This window comes from Gymnoscopelus braueri, assembly GCF_963280865.1.
Source record: "Gymnoscopelus braueri genome assembly, chromosome: 24".
NCBI classification, from domain to species: Eukaryota; Metazoa; Chordata; class Actinopteri; order Myctophiformes; family Myctophidae; genus Gymnoscopelus; species Gymnoscopelus braueri.
Genome location: NC_137626.1, coordinates 3,408,251 through 3,426,904, shown reverse-complemented (window position 1 = coordinate 3,426,904; position 18,654 = coordinate 3,408,251). Strand labels below are relative to the sequence as shown.

The window sequence follows — 18,654 nt, the reverse complement described above, 5'->3', positions numbered from 1 at the left end:
TAAAAGTGCTATATCAATGCACCATTTACCATATATAAATGCACCATTTAACATTTTAGGCAGCACAATAAATAAAAACACATTTAACCTTCAAAGGTTAAGGTTAAGGTTCAAATGTCTTTCCCTCTTTGATGAGCGGCAGGGTGTTTAGTGGTGAGTCATCATCATTCATTTGATGACCGGGTCATCGGTCAATAGGACCAACTCCTCTGGTCATCGAATGATTGGCTCAGGAATGCAACAAAAACTAAACAATCTCCATGAATTCATGGCTTCATGGGGTGTGTCATTGATAGCAATACAGTCCTTTTTTGGTGAACTACTCCTTTAACTCCTTACAGTACCTGCTGCATGTCTCTCCCCATCTCTCTCCTCTGTTTCCTGTCCATCTATACTATAAAACTATACATAAAAGGCAGAAAAAGACAAAAAATATCTTTTAAAAAAAGAAAGGCATTGCTTTTCCAAATTCAGTGTTTATATGCCTTTTTCAGAATGGACAAAATTAATGATTATTTTTGTCCTGGTTTATATCGGTTTTCGGCCATAACAGCAATTATTATATCAGATATCACTCAACTCACCATACGATTCCAGTCACGATACTAGGTTCACGATACCATTTTTTAAACACAATCATTTTCCAGACAAATCTAGTATTTTCTATACTATAATAATGTGTTTTCTCTCATCCTCTTTTCAATACAGTAGCAAATGACTGAAAACTCTTTCCATCAATTCTCTTACAAAAATCCAGTATTTTCTTCTTTTTTTGGGCTAAATATTTTTTTTATTAAATGGATTTAAATTGTCACCAGTTTGAATCGATTTTAATAGATTTATGTTACATGCCTACATTTCGGATAAATAAAAAGTTTTTTCCCAATTCCAGTGTCAGTTATTTTGTTAGTGGAGATGTACAGATGTTTTCCTTCCCGATATCCATAGCTTGAGTATCGCTCGATACTGAGTACTGATCCAATACCAGTGTGTAGTTTAAACACATCTAGGCCAGTGGTTCTCAAAGTGGGGTCCACGGACCCTCAGGCAGTGGCGTGCACAGACATTTTGAGGGGCAGGTGCTCAAGTAAAAAAAAAAGGGCACCTTGCGCGGCGCGCGGAACCGCCAGCTGCCCTAGTAGTGTGAGATTTATAGAAGAAAATTGCAATGCATATTTTTGGGAATTGTTAATATATTAGAAGTTTTTAATCCAGAATTGATCGATGTCACCATGGGCTACATACTGTAAACTAAAAAAATAAAAATAAAAAATCTTTTTTTTTTTTTTCAAAAGGGCACTTCTGGTCAAGAGGGCAAAGGGCAGGTGCTCTAGCACCACCTAGAGTCTATCTGTGCACGTCCCTGCCCTCAGGGTTCCTTGAGAGGTTCCAAATGGACCCTTACAGGTCTGTAACTCTGAGAGTGTACAAAAGGAACCAAATGGACCCTTACAGGTCTGTAACTCAGAGAGTGTACAAATGGAACCAAATGGACCCTTACAGGACTGTAACTCAGAGAGTGTACAACCACTGGGACCACTTACGGGTCCATTTGGTTCACTTTTGTACACTCTCAGAAATTAAAAGATTTGAGAACCACTGATCCAGGAATAAATAAATAAATCCATTAATAATTGTTAAAGTGCAGCTACAAGTTAGTAAAGGAATAATGCAAATAGTACAGTAAGAGTATAAAACAGTCAACTGAAGCGATCAAAATATGACTAAATGAAATATTATCATGTGATAAATGACAAGGTATTGTATCGGCATAGGCTGGAACACTCACCGATACCGACACCAGTATTTTAGTCCACGGACCCCCATCTAAAAATAGTTTTTGTGCCAGGGACCCCTGTACCAAGAAGTCTTTGAAAATAGCGATCTACAAGCTCACAACGTGTTGCATCGCGATGCGTTGTGAGCTTGCAGATCGGCTATTTTCAAATATCCAATAGATATAGGTTTAAAATGCTCATGTGACCTAGTCGTCCTTTTTTGGGCCTTGTTTTCATAAACCTGGTTATTTCTCTCGCAAAATCTGGCAACACTGTCTCTCACCTGTTGCTGGGAGTCTTCCAGAGCCCACCACCATGCAGTGAGGACTGAACCATCTCTCATTATGTTGCTGGGGGTCTTCCAGAGCCCACCACCATGCAGTGAGGACTGAACCAGGAGACGAAGGCCAGGTTCTCTGCACAGAAGGCCAGGGCCCAGAAGAGCAGCAGAGCGGCGCTGTGTCCTCGGGTGCGGTCCATCACCAGCACCCTGAGCAGGACCACGGCCCAGACCCAGCCCAGCGCAGAGAAACAGCCGTACAGAAGCACGTAGCCGGGCAGCTCCCCTCCACTGCAAAGCATGGAATAAAGAGAAAAAACGTCTCATGACTGAACCATTCTGTTAGTAGCACCACATACAGTATCACAAAACATACAGTAACCACTTCAGCCCTATATACATTTAGGCCATTTGAAAATAGCCGATTTACAAGCTCACAATGCGTTGCGATGCCCCCCCCACACACACACACACACACACACACACACACACACACACACACACACACACACACACACACACACACACACACACACACACACACACACACACACACACACACACACACACACACACACACACACACACACACACACACACACACACACAGTAGGGATGGACAATGAATCAGTCATCATATCGGTATTGGCCGATGTTGGCCTTAGAACCCATATCAGAATAATATATCGGGGCCCGGACCGCTGGCCTAGAGGTCCGGGCACCAAGGCTCATAGGCAGCCTGACAGCGCACCGCGGGTTCGATTCCCGTTCCTGACGGTCTTTGCTGCATGTCTCTCCCCATCTCTCTCCTCTGTTTCCTGTCCATCTATACTATTAAAACACACCATGGGAGACCGAGCATTCTGTGCAGCTGCCCCCCGGCTGTGGAACTCACTCCCAGACCATCTCAGAGCTCCTCAAACTGTGAACACTTTTAAGAGAGCACTAAAAACCTACCATTTTAACAAAGCATTTGGTTAGCTTTTTAAGCCGGTTTTAATAACCCTGTCTCTCCTTTTTAAACTTGTTTTAAACATGTTTTAATCCTGTTTTAGTCTTTTTGATTTTTTTGATTCTTTTGCAACTGGTTTTCGTTATCTGTTTTATTATGTACTGTAGCACTTTGAGGTTTGTTTCAAATGTAAAGTGCAATACAAATAAAATTTATTATTATTATTATTATTATTAAAAGTATACTATATATATATACTATACATAAAAGGCAAAAAAGGCCCCAAAAATATCTTTAAAAAAAAGAAAGCCATTGCTTTTCCAAATTCAGTGTTTATATGCCTTTTCAGAATGGACTAAAATATTATTACTTTTTTTGTACAGAATGACATCATATATCGGTTTATATCGGTTATCGGCCATAACAGCAATTATTATATCAGATATCACTCAACTCACCATACGATTCAAATGGAATCACAATACTAGGTTCACGATACATTGTAGCTGCACAATAATTGTTAAAGTGCAGCTACATGTTAGTAAAGTAATAATATAAATAGTACAGTAAGAGTATAAAACAGCAACATCAACTGAAGCGATCAAAATGTGACTAAATGAAATATTATCATGTGATAAATGACGAGGTATCGTATCATAGGCTGGAACCAGAGGTCCAGGCCGCAGATATACAAGCTTGTACATCTGCTATTTCTGAACATTTTTTAAAACATTTGAATAATTTAGAATTTTTGTAACACAAATCTTCTCTTCTGGGGGGTCCCTGGCACAAAGCATTTTCAGATGGGGGTCTGCGGCCAAATACACATCATTTTGGGTGGTCCTCCTCAGTGGTTTGAGAACCACTGATTTAGAAGACACATGGGTTGACACTAACGGCTGCCCGACTGCCCGTGGTGGGTAAACAAAACTTGCGGGCAGGTGGAGTTTGCTTTGGGGTTGCCCGACCGGGCAACTGCGAGTTTTGGGCGGAGACACAACCGTCTTTAGTTCACTATAAACACAACACGAGATATCTGTCTAAACACCTGAACGTGGCCAGAGTGCTCTGTCCCCTCTTCTCTCTCTCTCTCTCCTTCCCCCCCCACACACACACACACACACGCACGTACACGCGCACGCGCACACGCACACACACACACACACACACACACACACACACACACACACACACAGTGAGAAATAAGTGTTAAATTGAACGGTCATTCAAAATGTACCTATACATTTATATTGGACGATTGACTTTTCGGGCAAGTGGGCAAGACCTGTGGGCAAGTAGAACATGACCTGTGCTTGCCCGACGGGCAAGTGCCTCTGAGACCTTATAGTGTCGACCCCTGCAGACATGTTTTAGAATCGTCCTTAACGGGTTAAATAATAATCACCTTGCCGCCCGCCACAGCATCCCTCCCACGAACTGGAGCAGGAGGAGGCCGGAGACGGCCTGCTGGAGGCCGTAGAGGCGGGAGCGCGGGATGAACTTGGGCTCCATGGCGGTGCCGTAGCGCTGGTAGCAGACGCAGTGCACGGTGCCCAGGAGGAAGGCCAGGCTGAGCAGCACGGAGGGCACCAGGGTGAAGTAGAAGCAGGGGGCCATGCCGTGGTCCACCCACGTCCGGGAGATGGAGGAGTTGGCCTCACAGTAGCTCTGAAGCAACGCCATGGTGGCTGCAGCAGCTGGGGAGGGTCAACCTACGGAGAGAATTGGTTAAGGAAGACATATAGTACACTGAAGGCCTATTGGCCAGACTGTGAGAAAGCATATTTATTTTAGCGTCCTAACTGTGAGAAAGCATCTTTATTTTAGCAGCCTAAATAAAATGTCAGAAAGCATTTTTATTTTAGCGGGCGGCGCTTTCACTTAGCAGTTGCACCGTCTTTTGTCGACTGACAAAGCCCTATTTTGCCTCTTTCTTATATCATTTGATCATTTGGCCAGTGTTTGACCAGTTTTTATAGTATAGTTTGTCAATTACTTTTGATGCAGTAATGGTCTTTTTCAGGTATTAAAAAGGTCTTAAAAGTCCTTAATCATGTGGGATCCTGACCTACAGGTTGAGAACTACTGCTATACAACATGTGCTTTTGAGTGCATCACATCACAACAGTGAAATGGGACCTCATAGCAGATATGATGCTAAAGTTTCCTTCTGTAAACCGAGGCAAGTGTCTCTTGCAGCCTCCTTGCAAGACCGACTGTCTTGTTGTCCTCTGTACAAAGTACCAGACAACAAGACCAACTGTCTTGTTGTCCTCTGTACAAAGTACCAGACAACAAGACCAACTGTCTTGTTGTCCTCTGTACAAAGTACCAGACAACAAGACCAACTGTCTTGTTGTCCTCTGCTATATTGGGTTCTTGACTTCAGTGATATGTGTAGTACTTAAAGGTCATAGTTCATTGCCAAACCTAATTTAGCCGTGGGGTTTGTTATTATATTATTTCCACCTGGCCGAAAGGCCGGGAGGCGGAGATTATGTTTTTGCTCCTGTCCATGTGCGTGTGTCTGTGTCTGTGTGTGTGTGTGCGTGTGTGTGTGTACAGCTAATCTCGGACACCGCTGCACCGTTTGGTGTGAAACTCTGCGCTCCCAGTCGGCCAAGGAAGAACCTCCACCCCAAGTGGGCTCACGGGGCGGCGCTTTCACTTAGCAGTTGCACCGCATCTCGTCTACATCCACTCATTTTGGGGAAGAAACAAGAAGTTGAAGGATAACATTAAGACTGATAATGATGTACCGTGCATGTTCACATCATGTGTACTTATTATATATTGGGTACGGCCTAATTTCAACTATTGCTATAAAACCTGTGGATGTCATTATGGCATAAACGATACGTTGAAGTGTACATTTTGCCTACTTAACATTATTTCATACCATTTTTCAAAGCATACTTTTATAATTAGCTTTTTTTCCACATTTTGCAAACAAACAACTGCCAGTGTCAAAATGCAAAACATAAATACATACATACATACATACATACATACATACATACATACATACATACCAGCCTGATCTCCAGAGAATACCGTAACATTGCACGGAACGAGTGCACTTCATTCCGTGGATAGTCGCCTCGGAACTCCCAAATTGCGTGCATATGTACGGCGAGTCCCACGGTGGGCGTAACCAGTCGCAACACGGAAAAACCCGGAAGCAGAGCAGTCCCCACAAAAAAAATTACGATTCTGTGCCTATCGGTACATAACTCAAACGGCGCTGAGTAGGCACAGGCGAATGTCCCACCGTTCAGGACGGCAACTCGGTCGCCTTAGCTCCCTCGGTGGTCCTTCACGGGGTGACAATTCGCCTGTGACTGCGCGCCTCCGAAATGGTTTTGTCACAAAGGCAGCGCCGTACCATATGCACGCAATTCGGGAGTTCCGAGGCGGCTATCCACGGAATGAAGTGCACTCGTTCCGTGCAATGTTACGGTAATCTCTGGAGATCGGGTTGCACATACATACATACATACATACATACATACATACATACATACATACATACATAATACATTATCTGGTCTATGGCTAAAGCATTGCATTCCTTGTGATTTATGGTCTGAATAGAACTAGTTACAGTCAGCCATGTTACAGTAAGTGTGATACAGTAGCCTAATGCAGGTGTAAGACCTGTTGTGTTTGTATTGTGTGTTATAGGTACAACTGTGCCAAAATGCATAGTTTTCTATGCAAAAAAAATGCATAGAAATGATGTGTCCCTTACTTTAAATTGTTGGCAACCCTACTTCCATGTTCCATTGAGAAAACGGCCATAGCCATCCTTGTCCAGGTATACTTTTTGTGTAAAAAGCCCATTGAGATTGGGCTGTTTTTAGCCCAAGGAGTGGTTTTGGTGCAAAACAAATGCTTGCAATGGATTCAGAATCATAAAAACACCCTAGTTTGACCCCTCACATGCTACTTAAAACAGAATTACATTTTGATTTTTTTTGCCCTGAATGGAAATGCAGGGAAATGGTGGGTACCCCAACTTTCAGCAGCTGTCAAAAATTCTCCTAGGGAAACTGAATTTCAGTCTTTGTGAGATGTGTTACTAGACACCTTTACAAACACATTGGTGAAGATTTTTTTTGGTAAGGAATTTATTCCAAGATTGGAAATCTTTCTGCTAATATCCCCTGACTATAAGCCTGTCCTGTAGCTTTGTCGCTGCCAGTGTGAACGCAGCATAACAATAAGTATAACTGGGGCTTTATGAAATGGTGGAAGAAGTACTCAGATATTTACTTAAGTACGCACAGTACTTGAGTAAATGTACTTCAGTTACTTTACACCACTGGTAGCCTGTAGCATTGTAGCTGCCAGTGTGAACACAGCATAACGCGAGTATAAGTAGAACCGGGGCTTTATGCGTAACTAGCCTTAGATCGAGACTCTCGTAGTATGTACCCCCCCCCCCCCCATTTTGCTCTGGAATGTCACCAGTAAAGCCCGTATTTCTCCGAACATGTACAAATGCAAAATATAAGGTGCTTATCCGCTTGCCCCAAATGTTAGCTAGGTGTCCGGAGTATGTATGTAATGTATTAGTCCATGTTGTTCAATAAAGAAGTGTTTTAATCCCGTCTGTGGCCGAACCTTCGTTTACTTCCTGTTTACATTGAGTGTAATTCCGGCTTTCACCGGATGCGCCCCGTCACTACCGCCCATGGGAACTTCCCACAGAATCGGCCACAGACGGATTAAAACACTTATTTATTGACAAATATGGACTAACACATTACTTAAACACTCCGGACACCTAGTTAACATTTGGGGCAAGCGGGTAAGCACCTTATATTTAGCATTTTGTACATGTTGGGAGAAATACGGGCTTTACTGGTGACATTCCAGGGCAAACTGGTGGGGGGGTGGAGCTAAGACTCTCGTAGATACGATAGTAAAAAGTCAGACTCGATAAAATGCACCTACAGTATGATAGTCTTGATCTAAAGCTACACTCACCTTGTGAAGAACACAACGCTGCAGCTGATTCAGGTTCACACACACACACACACACACACACACACACACACACACTAACACACACACGCGCACGCACACACACACTAGTAAACAACTGGTACGCACGCACAAATAAAGCTTTGTGTTTATTGAAACGCAGTGCGAGTCACATTCTCACGCACGGTCACGGTCAGAGCTGCTGTACAACCACCATCTATTATGACCACACACACACACACAGTCCTAAGAGTCCTTATCCAACGTTTTACACAACGTTCACTCCAGGGCTGGTAGGTATACATCCTATAGTCTGGAGGGATGGTCGCGCCGTGATTGGCTTGCTTCTTTCTAGTCGGTTGTCAGGCAACCGCGGCTGCTGCACGCAACCAAATCGTCTACTCGGCACTCCTTGCGCCCCCTACTGGCCGTGAAACGCCATGTGACAAGAGCTGAGTGTGACAGTAGAAAGTAGTCTAATAGACTCTACTCTAGAGAGCAGTGGTTCTCAACATGTGGGTCGGGACTCCCAAGGGGGGTCTGCCCAGTTGACAGTGAAGTGACAATTTAAGGCTGTTTAATACCTTTAAAAAAAAGAAAGGCCATTAATAGGCCATTAGCCTATAGGCTACTCTACTCCTGCATCAAAAGTAATCAACAAACTATACTATAAAAACTGGTCAAACATTGGCAAAATTGTCAAATAATATAAGAAAGAAAGAGGCATTGTGAGCTTGTAGATCGGCTATTTTTTACAATATGTATCTGTGGAACCGAGTCAAACCAAATGTACCAAATTCCAAGCGCTTGTCAGGGTTGGGGGGTCCCCAGTTCAAATATGATTATTTTGGGGGGTCCCCAGTTCAAATATGACTATTTTTGGGGGTCCCCCCAGTTCAAATATGATTATTTTGGGGGGTCCCCAGTTCAAATATGATTATTTTGTTATATGATTATATGATTAACTTGGTCTAGAGAGGAACAGCAGCGCAATGATTAGGTCGTTGGTTGTCAGGCAACCGCCTCATATTCTTGTTCTTCACCACGGTGGATATTAATTCATCCATGGATGAATTCATATCTGACTGGATGAATTAATGTCTGACTGGATGAATTCATATCTGACTGGATGAATTCATATCTGACTGGATGAATTAATATCTGACTGTATGAATTCATATCTGACTGGATGAATTCATATCTGACAGTCAGATATTAATTCATCCAGTCAGATATTAATTATTAACAGAATCAGAGATATTCCATTCACAAACTTTAGGGACCGTCAATAAATGACAGATTTCACTTTATTAAAATGTAATAGCTCCTGGACAAAGTGATCTAGACAGCCAAATACATTTATAAGTTTCTCTCATAGCAATATGATAATGATAATAATAATATATTAATAATAGTTTCCCCCCCTCAAACTATTTCTATCTACTATCTAAGAATATCATTTGCCTTCAGGCCATAAATATTGTTGTGAGTCCATGTTATATGCCTATATAAAATTAATCGTGCTGGCCCACAAGTTGGGCGGGCCCAAGCTGGACATCGTGGTGCCGTGGGACGGCGGCCAGACGGGCTTCCTGGCCGAGGACGAGGACGGCTACGCCGACGCCATGGAGCGGATCCTGGCGCTGCCGCCCGCCGCCAGGCTGCAGATCAGACGCAACGCTCGCCAGTCCGTCGCCCGCTTCTCCGACCAGGAGTTCGAGGCCTGCTTCCTGGCAGCCATGGAGCCTCTGATGGGAACGCTGGCACGATGAGAGAGAGGGGGGTGTGCATGTGCGTGTGCATGTGCGGGTGCGTGTGCGTGTGCGTGTGCGTGTGTGTGTGTGTGTGTGTGTGTGTGTGTGTGTGTGTGTGTGTGTTTTAGGGCTGGGCGATATGGACAAAGTCAAATGTCAAAATATTTTGGACCAAGTACCCAGGGCCGGACTGGGACCAAAATTCAGCCCTGGCATTTTGGTCCGGACCGGCCCACCCCCCCCCCCCGGACCGTTTTGTCAACGGGGGGGGGGGGGGGGGGGGGAGCGTTTGAGCGTTTCACTGTTCAGCCCAGCCCTGCACATGAACTCTGCAGCCGCACTGAGGCCCCTGCTGGAAAGCATCCCAGCCCAAACATTAACATAACTAATAATTGGGCCACGCGACCCTGAAATGACCGTAATAATCCTAAAACGGGAACGAAAATATTTGATTTAAAAAAAAAAAAAAAAAAAAAAAAACTTTTTTTTTTTTTTTTTTTTTTTTTGGGTGGCCCAGCGGCCCACTGGCCCGCGGCCCACCGGGCATTTGCCCGGTACGCCAAATGGCCAGTCCACCCCTGCAAGTACCTCTATATATCAATATTGTGACGATAAAAGAAAATTCTAATTTCAAAAGATCTACAAGCTCACAACGTATTTAATCGCTACAAATTATAGGACTTGCACTTCAGTGATTCAAACACAGAAAAAAGATTCAGTATCGATAGAATATCCATATATTGCCCAGCCCTAGAGTGTGTGTGTGCGTGTGTGTGTGTGTGTGTGTGTGTGTGTGTGTGTGTGGGTGTGTACACATTGTGTGCGTATCTGTGACTGAATGCACATAGGCATGTCTATGCATAACTTTACAGTAGTGCGTGTGTGTGCGTGTGCGTGTGCGTGTGCCTGTGCCTGTGCCTGTGCGTGTGCGTGTGTGTGTGCGTGTGCCTGTGTGTGTGTGGCACTATGAGACCTCTGCTCCAGCAGATGCACTTAGAACACATGTATAGACCAAATCAGAATGTTTTGTAATCAAACGGTTAAGGCAGTATTTACAAGTGGAATGTCTAAGGCAGTGGTTCTCAAACTGTGGGTCGGGACCCTCAGGGGGGTCCCCAAATAATTTTTCGGAGGGGTCCCCAGATGATTAGCTTAATGTGGAACATTGTTTTCTCACTCAACAGTAAACAACCCAACATACAGTATAAGTGTATACAGGGTATCTGCACATTTATACAGTGACAATTTAAGGACTTTTGAAACCTTTTTTTCTCTAAAATGGAAAATATGATCAAATAAATAAGACCATTACTGTGTTGAAAGTAATCAACAAACCATATTACCATTTTCTTTGAAAATAGCCGATCTACGAGCTTGAAGATCAGCTATTTTCACAATATTTATCTGTGGAAACGAGTCAAACTAAATGTAATGCCTCAACTCCTACAATTCCAAGTGCTTGTCAGGGTGGGGGGTCCCCAGTTCACATATGATTATTTTGGGGGGTCCCCAGTTCACACATGATTATTTTGGGGGGTCCCCAGTTCACACATGATTATTTTGGGGGGTCCCCAGTTCACACATGATTATTTTGGGGGGTCCCCAGTTCACACATGATTATTTTGGGGGGTCCCCAGTTCACATATGATTATTTTGGGGGGTCCCCAGTTCACACATGATTATTTTGGGGGGTCCCCAGTTCACACATGATTATTTTGGGGGGTCCCCAGTTCACACATGATTATTTTGGGGGGTCCCCAGTTCAAATATGATTATTTTGGGAGGTCGGGACCTGAAAAGTTTTAGTACCACTGATAAAGTGTCCGTTACATTAGCTGTGTCTGATTTGTCAACGTGTGGATATTTAGAACAAGAGAATATAAGTGTTCTGTTCCCTTAGAGAGATAATAATGTGTCCCAATGCTATACGCCTACACTATGCTTTTATTATCCACACAGGAAGACATTTGTTGTTGCGGTGACATCATGGTGATTTGGTCAGTACTATTAGGCTGGAGGTCAAGTGAGTAGCAATCCGATACTGTAATTATACATAAATAAATACATAAACTGTTAGGGCACAGCCATGAACATCTGTTATGTTGGGTCAGAAAATCATATTATCTATGTTTTACATATAGTCACTGTCAGGTGGAACCCTGTATGTCCAAAACTGCTACTTTTCAGATAATGTTCCAATGGATAGTTATTATTTAGTCACAAGCTCTGGTTAATACTTTTCATTGGTTCAATATTCATAAAACGTTCAGACACACTTAAAGGTAAAGGGTAAGTATAGGGTAAGTGATATTTTCTGGTTAAAACTAAACTATTTTTTTGACAAGAAGTTGAAGCTCTATATTGTGATAGTAATCATTGCTATAGAGTTTTTGTTCAGTAACATAGGTCTCCACGTCTCTCCAGCTCTTTAATAAGCAGAAAATATATAGTATTGGTGGGTTGCAAAATTTCAGCCAATCAGGAGAGAGTACCCATTTATCAGCTTTAAAAAAAAATTATGGCTTGTTCCAGTTCCAATTTTTTTCTGCTAATTTCTTTGTGTCATCACTTCCTATTTCATTTGTTTCATCTGTATCCTGACTGAGTTCTCTATCCTGATTGGACAAAATTGGTATCCCGTCCTGAAAATGCATTTTCTGTTTATTAAAGAGCTGGAGAGACATGGAGACTCCTGTTACTGAACTAACACTCTATAGTAATGATTACTATCACAACATAGAGCTTATTTAACACTTATTTTAACCAAAGAAGATCCCTTACCCTACCTTTAACCACTTGCACTTAAAACAAATTCAAAAATAGCAAACAAAAAGTCGTCGATCTGTGTGAGCTTGTAGATCGGCTTTTTTTTTGCAACTTCAGTGTGACACTGTAGTATGAATGATGTAGGGTATCGATGGACAACAGAAACCACGAAAAGTTAAAGCAGCACTACGTATTTTTTGTTTAGCATGTTAGTATGTTAATACAATATAACTTATATAATCGGGGTGGTTGTGTTTTGTCTCCCTGCTCTTCTATTGAGACATTTAGATCGTGTCTCACCTAGACACATGGATCTGACACCAATTCTGACCTGATGGGTCAAGAGTCGATTTATCCCCTGAGCAAGCAGGCCGGCTCTAATTAGCTCAATGGTAAAGCATGTCAGCAACGTGTCAAATCCGGGGTAGAAGAGGAAAGTTACGTCGTGCAGCTTTAAAATGCAGAGATTTCTGCCCTGACAGCAACGGTACCGTTTGTGAATCCTGTTGGTAAAAGAGAGAGAGAAGAGTTTGTCCTGTGTTTCATTTAGTCCATTTCTCTGATCCGTCAGTAGACGCTACTCTTATTATTATTATTGTTTTACTACGCTATGTTTTTGATTGTTATTAATTTGTATTAACCCATTAAGACCTGGAACGCATCTGTGTCATTTTTTTTTTGATTTCTTGGCTATTCAAAAATATCAGATCTACAAGCTCATGTATCTATGAGCTTGTAGATCAGCTATTTTTGAAAAATCGAGAACGTTTGTGCAAATCTTTGAATATTTCTCTTTTTTTAAAGCGAACATTTTTTACTAAAATCTTTGCTTCTGGGGGGATTCTACAATTAAAACACATGCAGGCATTTGTCTTTTAAATCCTAACAGTTTGTTTTCTGAAAAAAAAAACATGCTGCTATATATATATATATATATCAGTGGTTCTCAAACTTTTTCATGTCAAGGACCCCCAAGATGATGTGTATTTGGCCACGGACCCCCACCTGAAAATATTTTATTCCAGGGACCCCCCCCCCCCCCCCCAGAAGGAAAGATTTGAGTAAAAAATGTGTGTGTGTGTGTGTGTGTGTGTGTGTGTGTGTGTGTGTGTGTGTGTGTGTGTGTGTGTGTATATTTTTCTTCAAAAATAGCAGATCTACAAGCTTGTAGATCTGCTATTTTTGAATCGACAAATAAATCTGAAAATGGCACAGATGCGATCCTGGTCTGAATGGATTTTAAGATAAACAGGTTGTTGAATGTGAACCTAAAAGCAGCTACAGGGACCAGAATGAAAACAAAGCCCTCTAGATATATGGACCTATTAGTCTGATAAAAATATATAGTTTTGAAGAATGTGTATAAATATGTAGTAATACATGTGTTATGACTGAGGATATGCTGTAGAATGTTTAAAATGTGTATAAATATGTAGTAATACATGTGTTATGACTGAGGATATGCTGTAGAATGTTTAAAATGTGTATAAATATGTAGTAATACATGTGTTATGACTGAGGATATGCTGTAGAATGTTTAAAATGTGTATAAATATGTAGTAATACATGTGTTATGACTGAGGATATGCTGTAGAATGTTTAAAATGTGTATAAATATGTAGTAATACATGTGTTATGACTGAGGATATGCTGTAGAATGTTTAAAATGTGTATAAATATGTAGTAATACATGTGTTATGACTGAGGATATGCTGTAGAATGTTTACATGAACCAAAACGGACGCTCTACTGCAGTGCTTCTCAAACCTTTTCATGTCAAGGACCCCCTGAAATGATATGTATTTGGGCTGCGGACCCCCATCACAAATAACATTTTGTGCCAGGGATTTTTCAAAAATAGCAGATCTACAAGCTCATAGCGGGGCACTCAGTGCCGCGCTATGAGCTTGTAGATTTGCTATTTTTGAATAGCCAAAGTATAAAATATGGTTAAGTGGTTAAAATGACTGCGACGCTATGTTACCTAATTTTGCTGGGGACCACCTGGTACCCCCCCCCCCCCCAAGGACCCCTGGGGGTCCCCGGACCCCACTTTGAGAACCAATGCTCTACTGTACATACGCCCCACCAATGTGACGTTTTGTTTTATATTATAATTGATGATGAATGTAATAAATGGCAAACACTGTTGTTCCTCATTATCTGATGATTGTACAGGAAAAGACCCCATCATTACAGCATCGTTTATTACCAGTTGTGGGAAAAGTACTCCGTTTTTATTACTTAAGTAAAAAATATCAATGGTAATACTCTGTTACAAGTAAAAGTCCGGAATAAAAAATGTGCTTGAGTAAAAGTACAAAAGTATTGGTATCAAAATATACTTAAAGGACAACTTTGTTTTTTTACAACCAAGGTTTATGTTTTAGCTTGTAATTAAATAAAATAAAAGATGAATATTTTCATTTACTGCTTTCTATAGTTTTAGCAATTTGTGATATTTTTCACAGTGGGCGGGGGCATTCGGGCAGGTGGCTAAATATGTATTTTTTTACACAATAAAAAAGGTCCTGTGGTCTTCGATGGCCAGATGTGAGTTATTGGGGGCTAGAAGAGCTACTGTAAATAATAATTTACAGTAGAAAACGCCGGGTTATTGTGTAAAAAAATACATATTTAGCCACCTGCCCGAATGCCCCCGCCCACTGTAAAAAAGATCGCAAACATTGCTAAAACTATAGAAGGCAGTAAATAAAAAATGTGTAACACTCATCTTTTATTTACTTTAATTACTAGCTAAAACATTAACCTTGGTTGTAAAACACCAAAGTTGTCCTTTAACGTACAAAAGTAGAAAGTGCTCATTATGCTTAATGTCCCATTTCACAAGTTTTCAAATGTATAAAAAGCGACGCATTGTGAGCTTGTAGATCTGCCATTTTCAAACGGCCGTAATGTATATAGGGCAGAAGTCGTTAATGTATGTTTTGTAATAATAATCAAAATCTACAAAGTAACTAGTAACTAAAGTTGTCAAATAATAGTGCAGTAAAAGTACAATATTTGCCTCTGAGATGTAGTGGAGAGAAGTAAGTAAGTATTGGAAATACTCAAGTAAAGTACAAATAGCTAAAAAAATGTGCTTACCGGTAAGTACAGTACTTAAGTAAATGTACTTAGTTACTTTCCACCACTGTTTATTACAGTGGTCAATTTGGGGGTCCTCGACAAAAGATTGAGAACCTCTGATGTGTTCGAATAATGTGCAAATAACTTTAGCTTTCTATTCAATAACAGCTGTGCTAGTCAGGTTGTTATTACATTTTATAGATCAGCAGATTCACGCAATGTTTTGTCAGTGTTTTAGTATTAAACATAACAGTAAAATAAATGCTAACATTTTCCACTTTCTGAGTGGATTCTGTCACATATACCCCGTGCAGTACCTTCATGTACCACTAGGGGTAGTGGTACATGAAGTGGTAGACATACCCCCATTTTACAAACTGTTCCATATTTTATTTGCAGATGAGTTCACTACATACAACTGCCTGGATGGATGGATGGATGGATGGATGAAAGTCACCTGTTCTCAGTCTCCTAGCACAACGGTTCTCACAGTGGGGACCGGGGACCCCCAGGAGTCCTTGAGGGGGTTCCAGGGGGTCCCCAGCTAAAAGGAGTTAATGTACAGTAGCATCAGAATCAGTTTAACCACTGTAACCCTATTTCATACTTGGGCTGTTCGAAAGTAGAAGATCTACAAGCTCACAACTATACGAGCTTAAAACTAATAAAACTACTAGAACATTTTTGAAGAAAATATCTTAATGAGTCTTATTAAAGCATTAGGTATTAATTTACCCAGTGACTGAACACTGTACTCATACTGTTTATTGTCAAGGACCCCCAAATTTCTACGTATCAGGCCATGGACCCCCATCTGAACATATGTTGTGCCACAGACACAATGATTTTAGATGTATTCGACAAGCTGTTTGTTAACTTTTATTCAAACATCTTGTTAACTTTTCTTCAAACATCAAAGATAAGTGTCCAGATGAGGATTCAAACCTGAAGCACAGGGCACCAACCTTGGGGCCCCCCCCAAGGTTGGGGGCGTAAAAAACGGCGTAAAAAAAAAAAAAACGCCGACATTTAGAAGCAGGGGTGCTAAAGGAGCGCTAAAACGCGCCGGTGAAGCGTCATTTTTACCGGGTCCAAGCACCGGGCACCATGAAGGGTTAATCCGCCCCTGCCTGTGGTCTGTAACATGTACTGCTCTCATCTAATTACAGAACATTCAGCAATAGGGAATAACATGGAAGGAAACATCAATATCCCAAACTTATGGCAGAAATAAATGCAGTAGCACAGGGTCTGTGTTTCCCATTAACCAAACAATTAGGCTCAACACAAACATGACTTATGACTTGACCTTAACATTAAGCACATCTCTGCTGACCAACATTAAACCAAACAGACTTAGCACTGAACACTCACAAGAGGAACAGGTTTGGGTCTGGAGATGTGACAGTCAGTTTAGGCTTCCTCCTTCTCTAGTAGTTAGTTAGTTCCTCTTTCTCTGTGTAGAAAGTCTGACTGAGGATTTGATTGCCTCTGAGGCAGCACACCTGTTCTAATCAGTTAATTATCATGAACCTCAGCTGGTACATAACTAGTTTAGGGTGGTAACAGTTGGCACTCCACTGTGCTCTTAGAGGGCCTCTGCAACAACTTTTGTACTTTTACTCAAGTAACATTTTGAATTCTGGACTTTTACTTGTAACAGAGTATTTATACTTTGCAGTATTTTATACTTTTAAGTAAAACATTTGAGTACTTTTACCAACACTGTTTGCCCCAAAATGCTTTACTGCAAGTTTACAACTTTCTATACAGTACTTTTACTTGTAACCTGTTTACTGTAACACAGTATTTCTATATGGTGGCATTAAGACCGGGAACACATCTGTGTCATTTTAAGATTTATTTGGGCTATTCAAAATAGCAGATCTACAAGCTCATAGCGCGGCACCGAGTGCCGCGCTATGAGCTTGTAGATCTGCTATTTTTGGACTTTTGCAAATCTTTGAATATATATATATTTTTTAAAGCGAACATTTGTAAAATATTGTGTTCTAGGGATATATAATATGTTAATATATATTATATATAATAAATTAATATATATTATATAATAATATTGTGTTCCAGGGACCAGAAGCAAAGATTTGAGTTACAAATGTTCGCTTTAAAAACTTTATATTAAAAAATGTGCACACATTTAAAAAAAAAAAGTGATCTACAAGCTCATAGCGCGGCACTCAGTGCCGCGCTATGAGCTTGTAGATCTGCAATTTTTTAAATAGCCAATAAATTAAAGGGCTCAGTAACATGCAGAATAGAGCAGTGGTTCTCAAACTTTTTCATGTCAAGGACCCCCAAAATAATATGTATTTGGCCACGGACCCCCCCACCATCTCAACATGTTTTGTTCCAGGGACCCCCAGAAGCAAAGATTTGCTTTAAAATGTTCGCTTTAAAAAAAAATATATATATTCAAAGATTTGCACACATTTTCATGATTTTTCTATCTACAAGCTCACAACGCGTCACTTTGCGACACGTTGTGAGCTTGTAGATCTGCTATTTTCAAAGGATTTTTATACATTTTATTCATTTGAAAACTTGTGAAATGGGACCTTCTGCCTAACGAGTACTTTTACTTTTGGTACTTTAAGTATATTTAGAATTCCAGACTTTTACTTGTAACAGAGTATTTCTACATTGAAGTATTGGTACTTTTACTTCAGTAAAACATTTTAGTACTTTTTCCACCACTGGTTTTATACTGTAAAAGTATTGAACCAAGGAAAAGTATTATCTTTGTGATTAAATAATAACTACATTGGATCCACTGGAACAAAAGGTTCTTTTTTATTATTATTTGTTTCCTGATAAATAACAGTTTAGACTTACAAGGTTTCCACCTGACAGACAATGTCATCTTTACTGTGTGTGTGTGTGTGAGTGTGAGTGTGAGTGTGTGTGTGTGTGTGTGTGTGTGTGTGTGTGTGTGTGTTTTATTGAATCCAAGACAATTGTGGGGAAAAAAGTGAGCAACGAGCAGTAGTGGAGAAAGTACTCAATTGCTTTACTTAAGTAAAAGTA

General features: G+C 40.9%; 1 protein-coding gene across 1 annotated transcript; it reads right to left on the bottom strand.

Annotated features, from left to right (window-relative positions):
- Positions 1-2,120: 2,120 nt before the first annotated feature.
- On the bottom strand, positions 2,121-8,207 carry LOC308080234 (ATP-binding cassette sub-family B member 6-like; the record flags this gene model as incomplete). The annotated part of the gene is made up of 3 exons (XM_080422010.1): positions 8,003-8,207; positions 4,416-4,722; positions 2,121-2,349 (listed from the first exon to the last, which is right to left on the bottom strand). Exons 2-3 carry the CDS (start codon positions 4,691-4,693, stop codon positions 2,121-2,123), a joined length of 507 nt encoding a protein of 168 aa, XP_080278136.1. The 5' UTR covers positions 4,694-4,722; positions 8,003-8,207.
- Between the last annotated feature and the right edge of the window lie 10,447 nt (positions 8,208-18,654).